The sequence below is a fragment of the Chanodichthys erythropterus genome, chromosome 23 (genome assembly GCF_024489055.1).
Source record: "Chanodichthys erythropterus isolate Z2021 chromosome 23, ASM2448905v1, whole genome shotgun sequence".
Lineage (NCBI taxonomy): Eukaryota > Metazoa > Chordata > Actinopteri > Cypriniformes > Xenocyprididae > Chanodichthys > Chanodichthys erythropterus.
The window spans coordinates 7,345,502-7,369,225 of NC_090243.1; the positions used below are offsets into that span (position 1 = coordinate 7,345,502).

A 23,724-nucleotide genomic window follows, 5' to 3' on the forward strand; every position below is an offset into this window, starting at 1 on the left:
TAAAATAGATATTATGTCCAAAATTGCACCATTGCATTAGATTCAAAATATTTAATATTGTTTAATGTTCAGATACTTTTTGTGGCTGCTGTGTGTAAATGTGAAGGGGAAAAAAAGAAAACTAAAAACCTCTTATGTCACTGAGAAAATCAAGCCAACTGAGGCAGAACATTCTAAGCAATAACCATTAGTAATAGAATACACTGTAAACATTCGTTCAAGTACGGTCACGGTCAAATCTTTTTATGTGCGTAACTGTGAGCATATCTTTTTAATGTGATATGTGTGTATGTGTTTTGGTGTCAGGGTGGGTGTTTTTGAGCGTGTGTATGTGAGGTTGTGTGTATGTGAGGTTGTGCACAAAGGCATGCATCCCTTTCTCTGGGCCTCTTTCTCTCAGTCGCCGCCTTTCTCTCTTCTCTGAGCAAAAACAGGAGCTGCCAGGCGGACATTTTAAAGGAGGACAGGCGTTGCTTTAACAAAACACAGTTATTAGTCTTAGAGCAAACACATTCAGTATCTGTCACTGTCTTTCTCTCTAGGGAGTGGGGATGTACCCAGCTGTGGACAACATGTGTGCATTAAGCTAGATGTGTGAACATACGTAAATGTGGGGTGATTGTGTGTAATCAACTGGCCATAGTTGTTTGACCATGTGTGTGAGACAGAGCTAAAACCAAAATGTAGAGAAGTGGGTCACTGCGTTCAGCAGGTGGCTCCCTGAAGCACTACTTTCAAGGGACCAGACAAACATTTAGTCTCTGAAGAGGATTTAATTCACCTGGGACTTAAAATCCACCCCAACGACCTCAACATACTGCCAGTGCCTTCTGTTATTATGTCTTAGGTTGCTCAAATAAATCATTAGGCCACTCAAAACTACTGTGCAGAAGTGAATCCCATGAATTTACTCATGTTACTTGTGTTCATTTAGAAATGAGGACTGAAATGGAAGCTCTATACCAAAACCTAGTGGGCTGCCTTGTTGTCTTGTGGCTACATAGGAAGCTGTCTTCTAAGGGAGCATTCTAACTGAAATGGAATTTCAGATTTGGAATGCTCTTTCCATCTTATCTCCAAAGAGACGCGCATTTAGGTCTGCGCATGCGCATTAGCTTGATCCAGCCTAAAAAATACAGTTTTTTTGTCATGATTCGAGCGTTTAGAAACTAAATTTATGAGCCGGTTGTTGTTGGATTTCATTGGTGATTTCAATTATGAAATTTAATCATAAGGTTGGCGAACAGTTTTGGAGAATTTGATGTTTCCCCATTCAAAGAGATTGCATGATGCCCAGGATGCCCGAGAGGCATTTCAAAGATGGCCGCTGAGTGAAATGACTTGTCTTAAAGGGACTTTGATTCAACTCACAATTGGTTCCAATAGAGTTTGCTAAGCTAACAATGCAAGTCTCATGAAAATAAAAATACATAAAACCGCCAATTGTGTAATCGATACTTGACAGGTAATAGATACTTGTCACGTCAGTACTGAATGAAATGCATATTTATAAATAATCAACATTTCTCCCGCATACTAACCAGATGCGATGCGACAAGATTCCAGTGACGCGACATGACAAAAAAAAACAAAAAAAAAACAACAAAAAAAAACCACAGCCAATCAGAAGACTGTGTGGGCGAGATCTCTCTGCAAGCGCACTACACTCGCAACGAAATGAATAAATGTATTATCAAATTCATAAACATATTACTCCATTTTAATATTGTTTAACAGGCCTACACACTGAGTTACTGAAACAATCTTTGTAATAAAATACACTTGTTTCTTCACATTGAATTGACAGTTTGAACATTCCTATTTCATTTTATAAAAAGGTTAGTTCCTGTCCTTGATTCTGATTGGTCAATAGCTGTGATTTATTCACGATAAAACACAGCTATGACCGCTTCACCCAACGATTCTGTGTACACAACACCCTTAGCAACCACTCTTAGCAACGTAAACTGTATGTTCTCAATTGATATTGTACATTGAATCTTACTGTATTATTTAACGTTAGAACTAGAGAGTATTGTTGAGTGAGTGAGTTTATTACCTGCATTCAGATTTAACATTTTCCTTCAAGTCTGTCCTATGTTCATAATAAAATATCCGTTTAAATGTCTGATGTATTATCTTGTCCTTTTAACAGTTAAGGGGTTTTCCCGTGACTGACAACACTAGTCAAAGTATTTTTTCAGTTGCGTCTTGTTCTGTGTTCACAACAATACAGACTTTTCAATGTAAAAGTCTTCACTACTGAGTGAAACACTCACAAAGACAGTCTTCGCCGCCATCTAATGGCGTAATAATGTAACTTCTGTTACTGTTTACGGTCAGGGACTATTTGTTCCGGTGGAAGGAAGGCTTTTAGTTAAAGTTTACTTCATGAAAGTTGCATTGATAAATATTTTTGGCTTTAATATTTGTATTGTGTGGTAACCGTTCTATAAAAGCAATAAGGTATGAGAGGCTAGTGCTGTATCGTGAATAAGTCACGGCTAGGTTTCGCGTCGTGCCTAACAACGCCCTTCAGCTGTGACTTATTCACGATACAGCACAGCCTCTCATACCTTATTTATTTTCAAGATCTGAGGTGAATTTTCCATTGTCACCTTTAGTATGGCTATGAAGGGCAAGCAAAATGATATTCAAACTTATATTAGATACTTTTAACATTAAATAAAGTACATAAACAGTACCTGAGACTATTATTATCACACTTTGTGTTTGTTCCAGCCACAGCGTCGCAGAAAAATAGAAGCCGTTCTATCGAATCATCACATTGCCGTCGCGGCTGGTTAGGACAGGGTGTTAGTAGAGTGCCTCAGAGATGACGCATTTTTGTAGGCAAAACCCGGAGCGAGTTAGCATTTTAGGACTTCCGGTTCCAACGCCATAAAGTCTATGGGTTTTTTGAATGGGTTTTTGCTAAATCGCCTGAAATAAGGTCTGTGGTAAACAAAGCCTCTAAATACTTTCACGTTTTGATCTATGACATAAAACACACCAGTTATAACCCACTTGTGATTTTTTAAACTTTTACTGTGTCTTAAAATCGGCGGTTGCTAACAAATTGCTAAAGGGGCCTACTTCCTTTGGCGGGGACTTTAGACGTCATCATTAAAAACAGGACATTTGGACAGCATTTCTCATGAAAAAGTGGATAAGTATTCATACACAGCGCAGATCATAATCAGTGAGCATGTTTTTAAATAAAGTTGTTTTCTAAATAAAGTTTGAGGAAGCTTGGTGCTGACGACGTTGATCCGCGACCATGGTGTGTTGTAGTCTGTTTATAGCCTACTGTTAGCCTTTTATATCTAACGACTTTATTTAAAATCTTCAAAAAGATTTCAGTCTGAAAGACTTCAAAATCTATAAATGTTGTGTTAACTTGTAAAGATTATCTTGATAGACAAAACGTGTAAGTGTCATAACCCTTTGTTAAACACAGAGCTTATTTTCTGCGATTTTCCAAGAGTCTATGGGAAAAATGCATAGGCTTTCAATCAACCGAGGAAACCTGTGCGCCGCTAACTTCCGGGTTGGCCTACAAAAACGCGTCATCCCTGGAGCAATCTGTAGGGCTGTGACGGTAGGCATGACAACCGTGCCACCGCGGTCGTGGAGTGTCACCGGCGGTAGTGTGACGTCATATATAATATATATATTTATATATCTCAGAGATCGCGATAACTGAAAATTTTCCATCTTTAATGGAATTTGTTTAGCAGTGACGGGAAAAAATCTGCAGCCCGTCCGTCATTTTGACAGATTATGTAGTTTGTATGTAAGCTTGTTGTAATTCCCACCCCTGTCCAGTAGGTGGTGAGCGCGCTTCAGTGTGGCAGCAGAGCGCAAGTTGTCTCCAGAATAAAATGAAAACGATGCGCTTGATTACACACAGACGAGCACCCAGTTTAAGTAAATTGTATAATGATAAAGTTACTTATGCATGCTTAAGTTTTTTTTATTTTTCTTGCTGACTAAGTTTATGGTCAACGAATGGCTTTTCTGAGGTATAATGTTACGTGACATTGGCAACACGGTAGTAAAAATTTGCCACCGTCACAGCCCTAGGTGTTAGATTGTCCCAGAATATGTTCTAAGAATGTTTTGCTCATGTTCCCATTAAGTTATGAAAACATTATTTCTGAATGTTCTCTCAACATTCAAAATGTCCAACATTCAAAACCTTCTCTAAAGGTTCTGAAACAGAGAAAAACGTTCAGTGAATGATTTATTTATATTGTTTTTGTGCTAACATTTTGAGAACATTATTAGAGACCAGATAACTCTGAACATATCTTCAATTAATGAATAAAACTTTGAGAGAACCTAGCTGAAACATTAGCAAAAGTTCTGAGAATATTTCCTGGGGTAAAGTATTCTGTGATTTCCTTCAAAACGGATTGTTACGGAAGTAAATATCATAATGACATAATTGTAGTATTTGTGTTTGTGTGTGTGTATGCACAAGTACCTTGAAGGAGCTGTGCACAAGGGTCTCGTCCAGATCAATGACCACACAGTTCTTGCCGTAGTCATTAATGCTGACCTCAGGCAAGAGGTATTTGGCTGGAGGCTGGAGGAAATACGGCACAGATGAATACAAGCAGGAGAGGAGAGCAAACAAGCCGTTCGACAGAGAAAAAAGATGCATGCTTATCATATCAGCCAGACATTCTGATTTATAATCTAAAGCTACGGTCTCTCCTCCAATGGGACACAACATGCACTGGAGATTGCTCTGTTGTTGTTGAATACAAATCCCATGATGATGTACTGGGATCTGGTGCTTTTGGATAACCTTGAAACAATAATCATAGCTCTGTGTTAAAGTGACTGGTTCGGCTTCACTGCCAAGTCATGTTGCTTAAGCACAAGCTGCCTCTGTAGATGGTCTGCCAGTAACGGGAAAGAGATGTCCTTTACTAAGCCTGACCTGATGGAGGCAGATGGACTTGAGAGGCAAAACACACTCACACACATATCCAAAGATGCGAGCAAAGTCAAATACAGCGCATGCATGCATGCATAATTTATGTACTTTTAATATCAGTAATATGCCTAATATTCTTTACATGTGCATTTCAGAATGAGTGTGGAAGAAGGCTATGGACATCATGGATGATTTATCTGTGCCAGTATGAATCTGAGTCCTCCATGACCTTTCACTGGTGATATTTCAACCTCATCAGAATTGAACAACTATTAGCAATTCTAATCACATCAAAGTTTAATTAATTATTCATATAATTCATAATTACTCCAATATGTACTTTAAAGGGTTAGTTCACCCAAAAATAAAAATTATGTAATTAATTACTCACCCTCATGTCGTTCTACACTCGTAAGACCTTCGTTCATCTTCGAAACACAAATTAAGATATTTTTGATAAAAACAAAATGGCTCAGTGAGGCCTGCATCGCCAGCAATAACACTCCATTGTTCAATGGAGTAAAAACATATTTAAAACAGTTCATGTGAGTACAGTGGTTCAACCTTAATATTATAAAGTGACTAGAATACTTTTTGTGCACCAAAAATAACTAAATAACGACTTTATTCAACAATATCTAGTGATGGGCGATTTGAAAACACTGCTTCATGAAGCTTCGAAGCTTTACGAATCATTTGTTTCGAATCAGTGGTTCGGAGCGTGTATCAAACTGCCAAAGTCACATGGACTATTGAAGTTTCAAAACACTTATGACGTAGCGAACCCTCTTTTACTAAAATAATGTGATTTTGGCGCTCTGAACCACTGATTCGAAACAAACGATTCGTAAAGCTTCGAAGCTTCATGAAGCAGTGTTTTGAAATCGCCCATCACTAGGTATTGTGGCATAAAGTCGCTATTTTGTTATTTTTGGCGCAGAAAAAGTATTCTCGTCTCTTTATAATATTAAAGTTGACCCACGTGAACTGTTTTAAATATGTTTTTAGTAGCTTTATGGGCATTGAACAATGGAGTGTTATTGCTGGCGATGCAGGCCTCACTGAGCCATCGGATTTTATCAAAATATCTTAATTTGTGTTCTGAAGAAGTCTTACAGGTGTGGAACGACATGAGGGTGAGTAATTAATGACATTATTTTCATTTTTGGGTGAACTAATCCTTAAAGTATATAAATGTGACAAGTCAAATTTGGACTTAACATAATGCCTATTCAGTGAATCTTAGTGTATGACCTTAATATTAGTGCAAGTGCTAGAAAATGGATGCCCTATTTAGCAATGTCCAAACATATGCACACACAAATAGTTTTATATCATGGTCTCATTGACTTCTACTGTTCTTAAAGGGGAAGAGTAAATTTTTATCTGCATTAAATTAGACAACTATAAGTAATTCATAGTTTGAATTCCCCAAGAATTATTTTTATGTTATGACCGATAACCGATAAAAGCCGCAAAGGTGTAAACCTGAATAAGTTACAAAACACAATAAAATTTGACATAAAATTTTTTAAGTTAAGCAATTCAAAGTTTAAAGGTGCCCCTAGAACTTTTTTTTAAAAGATGTAATATAAGTCTAAGGTGTCTCCTGAATGTGTCTGTGAAGTTTCAGCTAAGAATACCCCATAGATTTTTTTTAAATTCATTTTTTAAATTCATTCAAACTGCCTATTTTGGGGCATCATTAGAAATGAGCCGATTCAGGGTGTGTGGCCCTTTAAATCTCGTGCTCCACGCCCCAAGAGCTCGCGCTTGCCTTAAACAACATTAAGTTCAAACAGCTAATATAACCCTCAAAATGGATCTTTACAAAGTGTTCGTCATGCAGCATGTCTAATCGCGTAAATACAGTGTTTATTTTGATGTTTACATTTGATTCTGAATGAGTTTGAGGCTATGCTCCGTGGCTAATGGCTAATGCTACACTGTTGGAGAGATTTATAAAGAATGAAGTTGTGTTTATGAATTATACAGACTGCAAGTGTTTAAAAATGAAAATAGCGACGGCTCTTGTCTCCGTGAATACAGTAAGAAACAATGGTAACTTTAACCACATTTAACAGTACATTAGCAACATGCTTACGAAACATTTAGAAAGACAATTTACAAATATCACTAAAAATATCATGTTATCATGGATCATGTCAGTTATTATCGCTCCATCTGCCATTTTTTGCTATTGTTCTTGCTTGCTTACCTAGTCTGATGATTCAGCTGTGCACAGATCCAGACATTCTGCCCTTGTCTAATGCCTTTCATAATGTTGGGAACATGGGCTGGCATATGCAAATATTGGGGGCGTACACCCCGACTGTTATGTTGAAATTTGCCTGTTCTTCGGAGGTCTTTTAAACAAATGAGATTTATATAAGAAGGAGGAAACAATGGAGTTTGAGACTCACTGTATATCATTTCCATGTACTGAACTCTTGTTATTTAACTTTGCCAAGGTAAATTACATTTTTGAATCTAGGGCACCTTTAAGTAAGCAGAACTAGCAGATTTAAATTTTGTACTCATACATTTGAATTGCTTTTAACTTGAACATTTTTGAGTAAATCATACATTTAACTTAAAATTATCATGTAATCTCAAAAAATATTTCTAAAAGTGGAAATGTAGCTAGCTATAACTGCTAATTGGTAACACAATAATTCGGTAACATTAGCATAGCATAGCAATTGCTGAAAGAGTACAGCAATGTAGAAAATTTAACATATCTGTTCTCAAACTAAGCTCATGCTCCCCTTGTCACCATGATGGTAACCCCCCCCCCAAAAAAAAACACATTACACAAACTCTCCTAAGTTAGCATAGCAAAGCATTAAACACTACTAAATCTCCAAACTTAACATTAATCTTGCACAAAATATATTATATAACACTTAATTTTATCATTTACACTCCCATGCTGGGAAATAGAAATTCCAGCCCAGTGTCACGTAATTTTAAGTTTGTCTAAATTAAAAGAAACAAGTTCATAAAACTCAAAAAATGAAACAATTCAGATTACTTAAAATGTGTCACTTTAATGTTTAGTTCTAAATACTCATAAAAGTTAATATGATTGAACCAATTTGCCCTACTCAAAACCAATTAATTATTTTGAGCATTAGAGTTTACAGTGAGGCATTGCAACATTATAATGTTCAGTTTGAAAATATACAATATAGGGTTTTCAGGTTTTGCTATCATTGAGGGAACATTCGGTCCCCACATGGATACACAAATAAGCACTCACACGGTCAAATTTATGCATGTCCCATGAGTACATGCAATTACATCATTACATTGTAACTCTATGGTTAATGCTTTAACCATAATTGTAGCATAACACTGTGTCAATCAATCCTGGCATTCATTTAATGGCTTTCAAATGCTTTACAATTTATAACTTGCTTGCATCGTGATAATCTTTAAGTGAAAAATGACAGCCGACGGTTTGTGGTTCTCTAAATTCATCTGCTTAACCTTTGCCCCAATCCAGACACTTTCAAAATGCATTAGAGAGAAAATATTGAAAGTTTGACATCATGCAGTTGAAAATTTGAGTCATTATTGTCAGCCAGTCAGAAGGATCTGGAAGCAGGCAGTGAGACATTCCCAGCTGTCATCTTAGAAAACACCAGCGGATCTGAGGTTTGATTACAATTACTGTGAGAATTAAAACTCCTGCCAGCATTTTCTCAGCGTGGATGCTCGGTTTTTGCTGAGCAGGCAGATGCAGGTGGAGTGTGTGTCAGGATTTGGGTCTCCCCTATCTCAGGCCCAGCATGAAGGCCTGGCTTAGATCAGCAAACCTCTCCGCACGCTCTTCCTCTAGCAGGTGCAGTTTGGGATGGATTTGACTTTCTGAGATTGCTGTTGTCCTCAAGTACAGATTATTGCTACCAACAATATTATGACAGTATAAATGGGTTAAAACAGAACAGGTTTAGAATGACATAAGTAAATATTTATTTTTAGGTGAACTATCCCTTTAACTTTTAACATTTAATTTTGAGTAAAACAGAATTAGAAATAATAAAGGCCAGGTTGAGGATTTGATCTGATATGTTAGGCTATGATATTTTGATATTAATGGTTGATATTTTTCTCACACTTGCTGCTTTGGTTTTGCCAGCAGAAAAACCATATCAAAGGCAGAAGTTATTATATTTTGATGAAAGATTATTAAAACAAACCATTTTTTTTCTTTAGAATAATGTGCAATGGTGTGGACAATAAGACCAGAGACATTTACTGAAAGTATTGATTTTGATCAAAATATTTTTTATGAAATCTAAGCTGTGTGTGAATGATTTCTGTACTGAATAATAGTAGATGCAGGAAAAATTTACGAAATGTATTGCTGTAGACTGTAAGCCAGTGATAGGCTAATGTTAAACAATATTAAAATAATAATAATAAAAAAAACAATATATTGACTTGCACGGCCACTTTCTGTAATATCTATTCAACGCATTTATCACAATAACGTAATGTCTTTGAATAATCTTCATGTAATTAATTCAATTAAAATGTTTAAATCAATTGACAGCCCAAGTTTTAAATCCCTGTCATTTATGCACAATATGTAGCTGTTTTCCAAGATACTGCTTTTTATTTTTTATGTAATGTAAAGGAACTAAACGCACCCCAGAAAAACAAACCAGGCAGGTTTCTCTCAATAGAGAAAATACATGCATAAGCATGCAGGCAAAAAAAAAAGGATAGGCCTAATACATACACTGGGAATAGGGATGACCTGGACCTGATCACACTGAGAAATAAAATCAGAGAGAGAGAAAAAAAATAGAAAGACAGAGAAAAAAAGCAAAATGGGAAAAAGAGGATCATCAAAAAAACAACAACAAGCACAACAAACACGACACTGTAAAGCAAACAACGCAGCAGAGATTACGAACAGTTGTACATTATTATTACATGACTAAGACACACAGAGACATGCTGACAAAAATCACATCCTTGTTCACAGTGTAATCTTGCCAGGATTCTGTCTGTGAGGGCTGGAAAACACATGGGTTTCATTTTAAGTATCTGTGGGTCTAAAACAGGGCAGCTTAGAGTGCATGCACATATAAAATGGCAGGACATTCCTCTGCAGATCGCGAGTCATTTACAAGCAAACATTCGCAGTAATGCGATCTGATTCAGATCCATTTATAGCTGCCTGTACCTGCTTTGGCAGCACACACGAGTGTTTGTGGAGCGCCGTGGCTTAAAGTTTCACCACGGACAGTGAGGTCATTTCACACGGTACACTGCCCAGCGTTTGTGTGTATGTGTGTGTGTGTTTGGATGTGTGCAAGAGACAGAAAGAAAAAGAACAAGAAAGAGAGTGAGAGATAAATACACTGAAAAATCAGCAAAAGACACTGATGGGCTGAAATAACTCACTACACCGCAAGTATTTGAAAGTGTACTCTGTAATTTTTTAAAGTCTTCTTGATGAACAAAAAAGTCTTATGTGAACAAATGTGTCAGATAAAATATTTTTGATAAAATCCGATGGCTCAGTAAGGCCTGCATCGCCAGCAAGATAATTAACACTTTCAATGCCCAGAAAGCTACTAAATACATATTTAAAACAGAATACTTTTTGTGCGCCAAAAAAACAAAATAACGACTACAAATTTCAACAATATCTAGTGATGGACGATTTCAAAACACTGCTTCATGAAGCTTTGAAGCTTTATGAATCTTTTGTTTCAAATCAGTGGTTCGGAGCGTGTATCAAACTGCCAAAGCCATGCCCCTCAGTTGCGAACCACTGAAATTTCGACACTTTTGACATAACAAAGCCTTGTTTACTGAAATCACGTGACTTTCATGCTCTAAACCACTGATTCGAAACAAAAGATTCGTAAAGCTTCAAAGCTTCATGAAGCAGTGTTTTGAAATCATCCATTGCTAGATATTGTTGAATAAAGTCGTTATTTTGTTTTTTTGCCACACAAAAAGTATTCTCGACACTTCATAACATTAAGGTTGAACCACTGTAGTCACATGAACCGTTTTAAATGTCTTTAGTAGCTTTCTGGGCATTGAAAGTAATTATCTTGCTGTCAATAAAGGCCTCACTGAGCCATCAGATTTTATCAAAAATATCTTAATTTGTGTTCCGAAGATGAACAAAGGTCTTACAGGTGTGAAACAACATGAGGGTGAGTAATCAATGACAGAATTTTAATTTTTGGGGGAACTAACCCTTTTAAAAGGTACAAGCAGCAATTTCTGAGAATCGCTGTTGATATTTGAAATCACCAAAACAAACACGCCCCTAAAAAAAGGATCACACCCCTATCTCGATAGCCCCGCCCCCAACATCACAAACACGCTATGCAACACAGGCTCCTCCCCTGTCATGAGTGTATACGCCCCTTGCTGCTGATTGTTTTTTGGTGCTCTGTCCGATCCGCTTTCAACAGCGTTTTCAGAATTCACTTACTGCACCTTTAATTAGGATTTCTCAAAATTGAATTTCTCAAAGGTTGCTCTTTTATAGCAAAGGAGTTTTATTGGAGTTCTTGGTTGTGTTTCCTTCAAGTATCAATTCTGTCTCAGATGTTTCTCCTAAAATTAAAATTAAAATAGAAATTAGTTTTTACCAATTCTAATGTAAAATTAATGTTATAACAAATTAATTAGCTCAGTTTTTTTCATGTAAGAATTTGAAGAAATCATGGACTATTTATTGCAGACTTTAGTATTTTGTTAGCAAAAGTCTCAATTTGCTCTCAATTTGTTTTCTTCCCTAAAGGAGAAACAACTAAAATATTAAAGAGATCTCATTTGTGCATTTTATTGTCCTTTGTGGTGACCTGCTTTGCATAATTGCTTTATAAAAATGAAAACAGCCCAAACAACGTGCAAATAAACAACACTATCAGCATGTGCAATGCATTCTTAGTGTATTCCCTCTTAAGTGTACATAGCAAATGGCATAAAGAGAGAAAGAAAAAGAGGGGAAGGAACAAACTGGGCAGCAAGTAATCAATCACACAAGACACACTTTATTGGAATTAAAGAACCAGTTCAGGAATGTGAGAGAGCGAGCGAGCGTGTGTGTGGAAACTGAAGAATGTGTGTGTGGGGAAGCAGGCCCATCATTTCTAGAACTGGATGGTAAACATCACGGTGGGTTCACAGAGTTCGGAACAGCTGGAAAACTTTGCGGTATGGACACGGGAACAGTGTGCACAGAGCCTGCATTCGGGCGCAGCTCGCAAACAAGAAAAAAAAAAAAACCCTCAGCTAAACCGAGAGAAAACGAGCAAAGTTTGCTAATAAAAATACGTTATTCTGAGCCCACACAACCTTAGCAATTCAAACGCAGTAAACTAAGCTGTCCAATTTCATGCATCCAGTGCCAAAGATTTTCACGCAGGTAAAAGTGCCATTAGAGAAATAAATGAGGCCTCACCTTTGGAGGGCTGCTGTTCTCCTCGGCAGGTGGAGGGAGGGAGCAGGTCTTGTTGTTGGTGGCTGGTGGTTCTGCATTATAGTCCCGGAAACAGCAGAAGAAGGGACTAAAGATACTTCTGTTCCTGTGTTTCTTTAAACTGCTGTTGGACTGGGAGACTGTGACAGAGAAAAACACACACACCACACGTTGGTCACTGCAATGTACAAACTGTTCAAAACATCTGGGGCTTTACCTTCCCTGCCCTGTAACTTAAAACCCATCGGCCTCGCATACAGCGCACATTCACGAAGGAGGTCGTAACGAGAGAAAAAACAACGGTCCGTTGGAGTTTGCTTATTGGTTACCGTATAAAGCACACATGACCGAACAAGTGTGCAAACAGCTCCTTTTGTGTATTATGGTACACAGAACGCATCTCCATGGGCGACTCTGTCACCTTTGCCCCCTGCGCTTACACGCCTGCTGTTCTGCGATTGCATTCCTTGAATACAACTGAACGTCATAGTGTACAGCAATATGTCTCAAGTACACTTACAAAACCCGCATTAAAAGCTCCCTATTTGACATGAAACTCCTATTTGTAAATGCTGAATGTGGGTAAGATGACAGCAGTGGGTCTAATATCCTTAAGAAAAAATTTAGTTAGTCAGTTGCAAGATTAACATCAGGTAAACGCTTTATAGTTGCTATGCAAACATTTGTATGATGTCAAGGGTCAAAATTAAATTAAATTAAATTAAATTAAATAAAAAAAAAAGATGTCCTCTTTATTGTAAAAGAACAGTTTGCACCATGCCAAAATAAACGGAGAATCTTACAAAACAAAACAAAAACCAAAACAAAACAAAAGCTTTCCTTTTGAAGTAACTTATTTGCAAAACAAAACAGAAAAACAAAAGGGTCCGTGTACTTTTGCGTCCATTCATTTTTCCTTTTTTAAACCAGAAATGAAAAATGGAAAATACGGTTTCTTTGTTTTTTTATTTTAACACTTATGAATAGAATTAGCAGATGTAAGCCAATTTTCTTTATGCAAGATTAATATTTTATTAAAAATAACATAAATGATATACAACTTGTTTTTTAATAGGTAAAAATGCAAAATTTATTTTCGAGTGTTTCTCGTCATACACACAGACGCTAAAGCGCCCTCTAGTGCCTTTTCCTCTGGCGTCAATAGAATGACTCACTTCAAGAGCCTGCCTAAATGACATTGATTAATTTTTATTCGTTAAATTACTATTATTAGTATTTGTACATTTATATTTTAACCTAAACATTACATTTCTAAACCTTATAGCCTCTTGTTTAGCGCTCTAACATTAATATCAGTGGCTTAATGCATTAGTGTTTTCTTCATAACTGTGTTTTATTTACTAGGAAAATGCTTAACGTGTTATTAATTGTGTTCATAGTGGGCTGCTTATAGTGAATTTGCTCCTCCAATATCACCTACATTAAGCATTTTTCACGTTAAGCACTTAGAATATCCCGCTTCGCTGGATGCATTTGCCACCAGTATAGCATCTCTTGGACATGCGGCAGTAGGCTATCGGACCCCTCGTGAGTGAGAATGGGGTGGAAATCAAGTCAAGTATTATCATGTTTCAGAGACATGGCTCTCGAAAGTGTGGTGGAAACAACAATTTTACAAAAGAAAACTTGTAAATTGACATTTCTTTGACTTTAATCTATCCTTTTTAAATTTTGGTTTATAAAGATGTAAAACGTAATAAACAAAAACCTCAAAATAAGACAATTTTTTAAGACAATATTTTGTGCACATGAAATTTGTGTATTCGGTTTTAATTTAAATTTTGGTATTCACCATAGCATTTAAAAATAAAACAACCGTTCGTTTTTTGTTTTTCTTGACGTGGTTAAAAAATGAAAAAGGAATGGACGCAAAAGTGCACGGACCCAAAAGCTTTCCTTTTGAAGTAACTCATTTGGAAAACAAAAAAACAAAAACAAAACAAAAACAAAACAAAACAAAACAAAACAAAACAAAACAAAACAAAACAAAAAACAAAACAAAACAAAACAAAAAACAAAACAAAACAAAAGCTTTCCTTTTGTAGTAACTTATTTGCAAAACAGAAAGGGGTGTTTCATTCCCGCCCACAAGTTGAGATCAAATATTTAAGTTGTGAGATCAAATATTCAAGTTGTTTATTCATTTTCAAACACTGAATGAAAAACAAAAAAAAACAAAAAACAACAACAACAACAAAAAAAAAAAACAAGCCAAATTCTCATTTTTCGTTTTGTTTGAAAAAAATGATAAGCGAAAAAGGTGCCGTTTTTTTAATTTTCCGATTTCAATATTAAATGAAAAAACGAATGACCAAAAGATACACGGACCCTTTTGAAGTAACTCATTTGCAAAATAAAACAAAAACAAAAGCTTTCCATTTGAAGTAACTTATTTGCAAAACAAAACAAAAACAAAAGCTTTCCATTTGAAGTAACTTCTTTGCAAAACAAACAAAACAAAAAAGCTTTCCATTTGAAGTAACTTCTTTGCAAAACAAACACCAAAAGCCTTCCTTTAAAGTAACTAATTTGCAAAACAAAACAAAAAACAAAACAAAAACAAAACAAAAGCTCTCCTTTTGAAGTAACTTATTTGCAAAACAAAACAAAACAAAAGCTTTCCATTTGAAGTAACTAATTTGCAAAACAAAACAAAACAAAAGCTTTCCATTTGAAGTAACTTCTTTGCAAAACAAACACCAAAAGCCTTCCTTTAAAGTAACTAATTTGCAAAACAAAACAAAAAACAAAACAAAAACAAAACAAAAGCTCTCCTTTTGAAGTAACTTATTTGCAAAAAAAAAACAAAACAAAAGCTTTCCATTTGAAGTAACTAATTTGCAAAACAAAACAAAACAAAAGCTTTCCATTTGAAGTAACTTCTTTGCAAAACAAACACCAAAAGCCTTCCTTTAAAGTAACTAATTTGCAAAACAAAACAAAAAACAAAACAAAAACAAAACAAAAGCTCTCCGTTTGAAGTAACTTATTTGCAAAACAAAACAAAAGCTTTCCATTTGAAGTATTTTATTTGCAAAACAAAACAAAACAAAACAAAAGCTGTCCTTTAAGTAATTTATTTGCCCATCTTACAATAACATTCTGGCTATGCACACATATGTGCATGATATTTTTCAGGAGTATGGCAATTGGCAAAACAGAAGGGGTGAGCAAAATAGCATTTGGAAAATGTGTATTTTTTATTTTTCCTTTTAAATTGAGTAACAATAGGCTCAATCACTGATGACTGAGATGTCGGTCTAGATGTGTCTTTCTAGTCATACTCCTATCTTGTGACCTGCTGCACGTTAAACTGGCACGGTACAGATTGGGTTTCACGTTATCCAGGTCAGTCGTGAGGGCCAAATGCTCTCGTTGTTGCAGTAATGTCTGTTGTTACTGCACCTTAAAGTGGTAACAATCAACCAATTATACACTTTCAATAAATCAGGAACTAGTACAGAGCAGTACAACTGTTTGCAGAAAAAAAATGTATTGTGATTTTCAGCCTATTATTTGTTAATTTAAGCTGGGGTACTAAATAGGATAACTTATTCAACTGGGAGTCTCAAACTTTTTGTGCCATTGCTGATCTTGGCCAGGTACAGTATCTCTTGTTCAAAAGCTTTAATATCTCAGCACGTCTAACCTCCTTATATAAAGGTTAAATAAAAATAAAACCCGTGAGCCAAGCGGGTCTCAATCTCATAATGGAAGAAGCATTAGGGTAATAGCTAACAGCATCTGTCTGATTACTGCTATTGGAAAACACATAAGGTCACACAGAGCATCAGACCATGAGGAAATCCGCTTCCTGTGGCCCAGTACAGCTTGATGAGGTTGACAAGAACTCAGTCCAGCCCAAGTACATTAATCTTTATGATGATCCCCAAACAACAAGCCTTGGCTGGAGCCATTATTAACCACCTGGATTAGTACAGCAGGTCACCTGCTTCTATTTTCAGAAATGACTGCACTACACAAGTGTGATTTAAAAGGAAGATATTATGGAAAACAAGAATTTCCTTGCTTTTTTTTTTTTTTTTAAATAAACAGTCCCAAAGTAAATTCATCCAAAAGCATCGGAGCATAAATGAATCAGTGTATCGAATCATGATTCGGATCGCGTGTCAAACTGCCAACGGCTGAAATCATGTTACTTTGGCGCTCTGAACAGCATATTCGACACACTGATTCATTTATGCTCCGAATCTTCCTGAAGCAGTGTTTTGAAATCGGCCATCACTAAATAAGTCGTTATTTAGTTTTTTTTGGTGCTCCAAAAATATTCTCGTCACTTTATAATATTAATATTGAACCACTGTACTCACATGAACTGATTTAAATATGTTTTTAGTACCTTTATGGATCTTGAGAGAGGAAGTATCCATTGCTCCCTATGGAGGCCTCACGGAGCCATCGGATTTCAACTAAAATATCTTAATTTGTGTTCTGAAGATTAATGAAGGTCTTACGGGTGTGGAACGGCATGAGGGTGAGTAATAAATGACAGAATTTTCGTTTTTTGGGTGAACTAACCCTTTAAAGAATAGAATTTACACTAGTATGTTTTCGTTTTAAAATGCATACGTTTTGCTACAGTTACACCTGTCATTTACACTATGCCAGCTTTTTCAAACATCGAAAACTGAGACTTTCGAAAACGATGCAGAGCCTGTTTTAGTTTGAAAACGCCAGGATTGAGTTTCAGTATCAACGGACCAAAACGGACCAGACTTTGAAAACGATGGCGTTGCTGCCCACGTTCGCTCTGCGTATCCTTGACGACTGTGTAAACAATAACATGGAGACCGAACTGCAATCTTTGCTGGCTTTTTTGTAATTTTTAGCAGCCACTGTGCAGTTAAACTCAGCATTTTTTTAAAAACATACTGCAGCTACCTACATGAGCAAGAGGCAACCGTTTACGCTTGTACGTGCATGCCCAGTGTCCATGAACAGTCATGTGACATGCGTTTTCGGCCGTGTAATGTAGACAGAGATCGTTTCTGAAATGCTGTGGAAACGCCAGTGTAGACAGGAATCATTTTCATTTTAAAACGCCGTTTTAAAACAAAAACGCACTAGTGTAAAAGGGGCCTGAAAATTTGCATTATAAAAATGAATTCAAATTTATTTTTTTTCTTGTAAAAAAAAAAAAAAAAAAATCGGTGAGAAATCACTGGCAAGCAAATTTGAGTTAATGTTCAGACAGAACAGGTGACACATTTGAAATTATTGCTGTCCTCTTTATTATAAAGGAACAGTTACACAAGCTTTGCAACATCCCAAAATAAAATTAAAATTTTTAGAAAAATAAAAGAACAGTCACACAAGGAGTGTCTATAAACAGATCGTAATGTACTTGTGCGAAACTAATTTGAGAGATTGGGTGGGCGTCGCCAAAGACACAGACATAGGCTCTAGACCCTCTGATTTTCTATCCAACTATAATTACCTGTCAGTTGACAAGCTGGGCTCTGAGGCATAACGAGACGCAAACGAGCCGAACAACCTTCCACATAGAAATGCTATTCAGAGGGTGATTTAATAACTGTGTATTAAAACATAATTGCACTCTTAAACAAGTTCTCAAGCTTATTATAGGGAGCAACTAAGTCTACTGAGGATACACTGTTTGTCATAGAACACATGGTACAGTCCAACCTCTTCGTTCACATTCCCAAAACACCGTTCCTGTGCAATCCTTCCCTCCCGGGCCTCCATTTTGAGGCTATTTTCCCGCCTTGATTGTCTGCCCTGCACGGCAGTCTAATAATATGCAGGTGGGAAGGATGCCAGAGGGAGAGATGGAGGGAGGGAGAATGCAGGAGATGGGCCAGTGTAATGAAGTCTGTACCCTATACCAGCCCTCTGAACAACCACCAGTCCAACACAAACAGGGTTTTCTCCACACGCGCACATACAAACATAGCCATCTAAAAACATATTCTCTGGCTGACCACAGGAATGTGGCTGGAGTCAATTTGCATGGCGGTGCCATCCCTGCTAGCCTGAAATGCTGTATATTCTATTGAAAAAATATAACATGCATTTGAGAAGGCAACATGTGCCAACCATCTTCCCAAATGTGTAATGAGAAGTGTTTATAATCCAACTGTTGTCAACAAAAGAGAAGCAATAAGGGCTTGATGGTTTAATGTTTGAAAATGAAGAATTTAAGATAGCCATAAATGTTAGTAACTGTCATTTTACAGTTGTTCAGTGGAAATAAAATAATTATAATAATAATAATAATTATTGTTGTTGTTAAATAACATGTCTTGTTTTGTTTAATATTTTTATTTAGTACTACTACTACTATATTAGCATAGTCATTTTGATATTTAATCACTATTTTTTTTATACACAAACCTGGAGCTTTTTTGGTTGCATTTTTAAAAAAATACAGTTTTTACTCAGAGAGAGAGAGAGAGAAAAATAAAATCACAATTAGCTTTTCCCCCATATCATGCAGTCACTCCAAAAAAAAAAAATAAAAAATAAAAGAAGAAATTCAGGGGACCAGTCACCAGAACTTAAATAAATGCATGGTTGCAAGTTAATAATTCAAACACTCTAATTTATTGATTTATTTATTAAATATATTTATATTAAATTTTTTTGAATGTATATATTAAATTTTATTTTGATGAGTTCTGTTGACAAAATAACATTGATAATTACATTATTTTACATTAACAACTTAATATGGTCTGCAGTTTCTACATTAATTGATTTTTTTGTAAAAAAAGAAAAAGAAAAAAAGTAGTCATGTTTTATTTGTTTGTTTAATTTACTTGCTGAATAAGTTACATTTAACACTCTTTACTCTGTGTACTTTGTTGGTTGAACAAAATTTCATTAGAAGTTGTCATAACTCAAAAAGATTGATGCAAACTGTTGCATTAATTTTGTTTGCTGAACAAAAGCATTTTTAAGAATGTAGTAGAGCTACCAATAGGATTGGAAATTAAAATTAAAATTTCGATTCGGCACACAAATACTGAATTGAGTTCTCTTTTGAGTCTTCTTGCGCTTGAACTGTGAAAAACACACAAAATTATGTTAAAATATCCTTATAAACACAGTCTGTTACGTCTTGAACAAACAGTTGAGAAACAAAACGCATGTGTAACAGTATAATGGATCCGTGCATTAGGTCTTAAAGTGACAGTAGCCTAATAAACCTGCTGCCGTCTGTGTCATCACTGTTAATCAAAGAAAAAAGACAGAAAATCACTCACTGATCTTTTGACTGAATAACTTTTAACTTTAATAAGGATTAATTTATATAATATTTATAAAAAGCAGACTACGCAGTTTTATTTTACATTTGACTTCAATTTCTGTTCTTTTTTCAGTTTTATTTATTTGTGCTATTACTAATTTGCTTATTTGCTCTTATTGTATTACTGACTGTTTACTTGTTTTCAATAATGTTTGAAATTTATATTAGTTAGTCTAGTTTATTAGTTGGTTGTTCACGCTGCCGATTTTTGTTCATAGTATTCAGCTGCAACAGAATGTTTTGCAAAAAGAGGGAGAATAAATACGTTTGATATCTAAATGTTTGACTAATATATATATAAAAATATATATATATATATATATATATATATATATATATATATATTTTTTTTTTTTTTTTTTTTTTACCATATTGGAATCAAAACTGGGAATCGATAATACTCAAATTCAAACAACATCCAAACCTATAACACAGGAGACAGTGGAGAACTCAGAATCCTGCAGACACCAACTGATGGAAAACCAAGTCTACAAGTCCTGACGGTCCTAAAATGCTGATGTTTGATTGACAGCTGTCTTTTTAGCAAATCACAATGCACAAAAACACAAATGCGAAGGGAATCTCAATATACAAAACAAGAGTTGCAAAGACAAATTCATACGGCAGTTTCCAGTTTAGCAAATGGAACTCCGGCTGAAGCTTTGTTTTCATCGTGTGCGGACCATTCCCACAGTCTGCGAGTGAGGTAATCCGATGCCGAGCGGTCACATGGGTGGGCACGGTTTCTATGCTCTCACAGCCGGAAGAGGAAAGTGCAGGAAATTCCTGACATTCCTGACAGGAAGAGATAATAACCCTCTGACCCAAAGCGTGGAAAACTGCCCATCTGCAAAGAACACAGACCCCCAGCTTCATTACTGGGGTCAGAACTGGCTGTGGTCAGTGTGTTTGTGAGGGTTTGTGTGGCGTAAAAGAAATGGGGGAAAGGTTAAATAAGAGAGGGATACAGAAACAGAGAGAAGCAAGGGCCGGGTTAAGCACCAAACGTTCGCTCAGCTGTTGCTTTAATAATTAAGACTGTCAGTCCGCTGTGAGCAAGCAAAGGAAACGGGGCTAATAAACAACAACTTCACAAATCTTGTGGTCTTGTTCCGAAAGCTGATCCGAAAGAGGAAAAATGAGAAAGAGTTTAACTGTATATATCCTCTACACTGTATTATCTTACTCAAACAATACGTTTTGTCTTAGTGAAGCCAATTGCTAAAGTATTCCCTTAGGCTGGTTTCTTACCTAATCAGCCAGATGAGTAGTGAAGATCCATGTCTTACATCATAGGATTTTAAATGTTTGCATATTCGGTGTGCAGCTCACATTGTCTGTCTCGAGTCTGTTATAGGATGATGTAAACCAGAGGACATCACAGAGCTGAGACAGCAGAGTGATGAAGACATAAATGACTGTTGACTGTCCAGTGATCTATTCCTGTCACAGAATGTTTTTCATGTTTGCATCTCCTAATCCAAATTTTATATATATATATATAAATCACATTCAATTCTAAACTCTAAAACTCATTTTATTTTACCATGGTGTTACCAGTGTGAATAGTAGTAGAGCAGACACTGCTGTACGGTATCTGTTAGTTGTTTTTGATAACGAAATAAATGCCGCCTCTTACTGTGATGTCAAGTAAGCACTTGTTTGAAGCCTCTCCTGGGCCTTACCAATGATTAGTATCAAAGCACTTGTTGTTTTGCTTTGGAGATAACTAGCACTTATGTTTGATAGCTTTGTGAGGCCAAAGAGGATTGTAGCATGCATACACACACAGTATGTACCGACTCAAAGGCATCACCTTGAGGCAGGGAGTTCCTTTTACTGAATCTCAGGCTGGACCAGGTGTGTCTTAAAATACAAATATATGAGGTAAGACTTGGCTCAGCTACAGCAGAATTACAATTCAATGTTGTGCTCCACTGCCTTAAACAATGTTTTAACAAGAGCACCAAGCGAAGAGGACTAAAAGTAGAATGATCTGTCAGGAAACTATTCATTACAATGCATTGAACAAGACAAGGAAAAAGAGAAATGCTAGCGTTTGAAGTCTGATTATAAGGAGGCACATTTAGCCACTCAAACTGTCTTTTATCCAATGTGACAACATTCAAAAAAAATGTTTTTTTTTTTTAAAATGTGTTGACAGATAAATGTTTACAATGGTAGTCTATGGAGTACCAAATTGGCCCATAGATTTCCATTGTGGAAATTGTCCAAGTGGGTTTGTCTATGTGTTTCTGTTGTAATCAAAAGGCCACAAAGTTAACTAATATACATAAAGTTTATGAGGATTAGGTTAGACAGAAAGGCAGTTTATTAGAAAAAAAGAAGCTTCTTTTCAGAAGATAGACAAGAAGAACCCATCAAACATGGCACATTCATGGGGATCTCAATTTTGATAATGTGTCTTCATCATCACAGAAAAAAAAAATACTGATTTCTGAATTTTTCAGGTAAGACAACATTCCTTGGTGTGTATTTCACCCTAGCCTGATACTGTTGCATAACACACGCATGCAGCATAAGCAATTTAGTGGTGAGCCTCAAAGAGCATTAAAGACAGTCCGCCAAAAGTACATCTCAAGCATCTTCAAATGCAGTAACTTTAGAACTTGATTATTGACAAAATGTCAAGAAAATTAAAAGCAAAAAATTTTGGTCCCACATTATATTAAGTGGCCTTAACTACTCTGTACGTACATTTAAATTAATAATTCGATACATTGTACTTATTGTGTACATACATGTTTTTACATTGTACTTATATTTTAAAAACACCTGCATGTAATTACATCTGTAATTAATTTCTGTAATTACATTTATAATTACACTGTTGACCCAACCCTTATACCTTAACCCACCCTTAAACCTACCCATACCACCAAACCTGAACCTAACCTTACCCGTATCCCATCTCAATAGCAGCAAAAGTGTTTTGCAATTCAATATGAACCCAATAAGTACATTGTACTTACTTTTTTGTTGTAAGTACATAGTAGTTAAGGCCACTTAATATAAAGGGGAACCAAATTTATTTGTTTTACAATTCAAATAAAAAACATTTTTCACTCAAACCAACTTAGTCGAAGTAGTTATAGGGATGCAAAGCTTCTCAGGGGAACGCAAAACATTTGTGAGAGAACCCAAAAGCATTGACACAATTTTTCCTCTCATCTCAGATTTTTTCCATCACTCAAAAAATAAAAAAAGGTAATTGAAACTTTTTTTTTCTTTCTCAGAATTGTGTGATATAAAAAGTCACAACTGCAAGTTATATAGTCAGAATTGCAAAATATAAAGTCGTAATTCTTTTTTCCTCAGAATTTGACATTTTAACTCGCAATTGCGAGTTTATCTCACAATTCTGAGAAAAAAGTCAGAAGTGCGATATATTGACTCACAATTATAAGAAAAAAAATCTGAATTTCGAGATATAAACTCACAATTGTGAAAAAAAGTCAGAATTGCGAGATAATCCCAATTTACTTTTCCCACAGAATTTGACTTTATAACTCACAATTGCGAGTTTATATCTCACAGTTCTGAGAAAAAAAGTCAGAATTGCGATACATAAACTCGAAATTGTGAAAAAAAGTCAAAATTGTGAAATATAAACTCGCAATTGAAAGAAATAAGTCAGAATTGCAAGTTTAGTTTATATCGTAATTCTGACATTATAACTAACAATTGTGAGATAAAAAGTCGCAATTTTCCGTTACTTCCGTTACAAGCTTCCATAGGTTCGTAATCTAAACTGTTATACCATGAAAAAATTAACTAATTTATTTAATTAAAATAAACTGATCTCAATATTAAAAAATGATTTAATATTTAATGTATTATTTAATATTATCAATATTATATGAGTTACATTTTTTTGTGTGTGATTTTATCTGACATATGATGGGAACATGAAAATGCACTGCTTGTACCCACAACCAAAACGAAGAGAATAATCTGATCTTTTCCCCAAACTGCTCA

The 23,724-nt window shown here is 35.7% G+C and overlaps 1 protein-coding gene across 2 annotated transcripts in view; it reads right to left on the reverse strand.

The window, feature by feature from the left end:
• ctdspla (CTD (carboxy-terminal domain, RNA polymerase II, polypeptide A) small phosphatase-like a) overlaps positions 1 to 23,724 on the reverse strand; it is a 46,401-nt gene that overhangs the window by 10,799 nt on the left and 11,878 nt on the right. The window contains exons 2-4 of one of the 2 annotated variants that reach the window (XM_067377802.1): positions 12,396 to 12,553; positions 9,699 to 9,731; positions 4,490 to 4,591 (exon numbers count right to left, since the gene is read on the reverse strand). In XM_067377802.1, coding sequence (XP_067233903.1) covers positions 4,490 to 4,591; positions 9,699 to 9,731; positions 12,396 to 12,553 — 293 coding nt within the window. The remainder of the gene's footprint in view (positions 1 to 4,489; positions 4,592 to 9,698; positions 9,732 to 12,395; positions 12,554 to 23,724) is intronic. The other variant, XM_067377803.1, reaches the window with a different exon arrangement.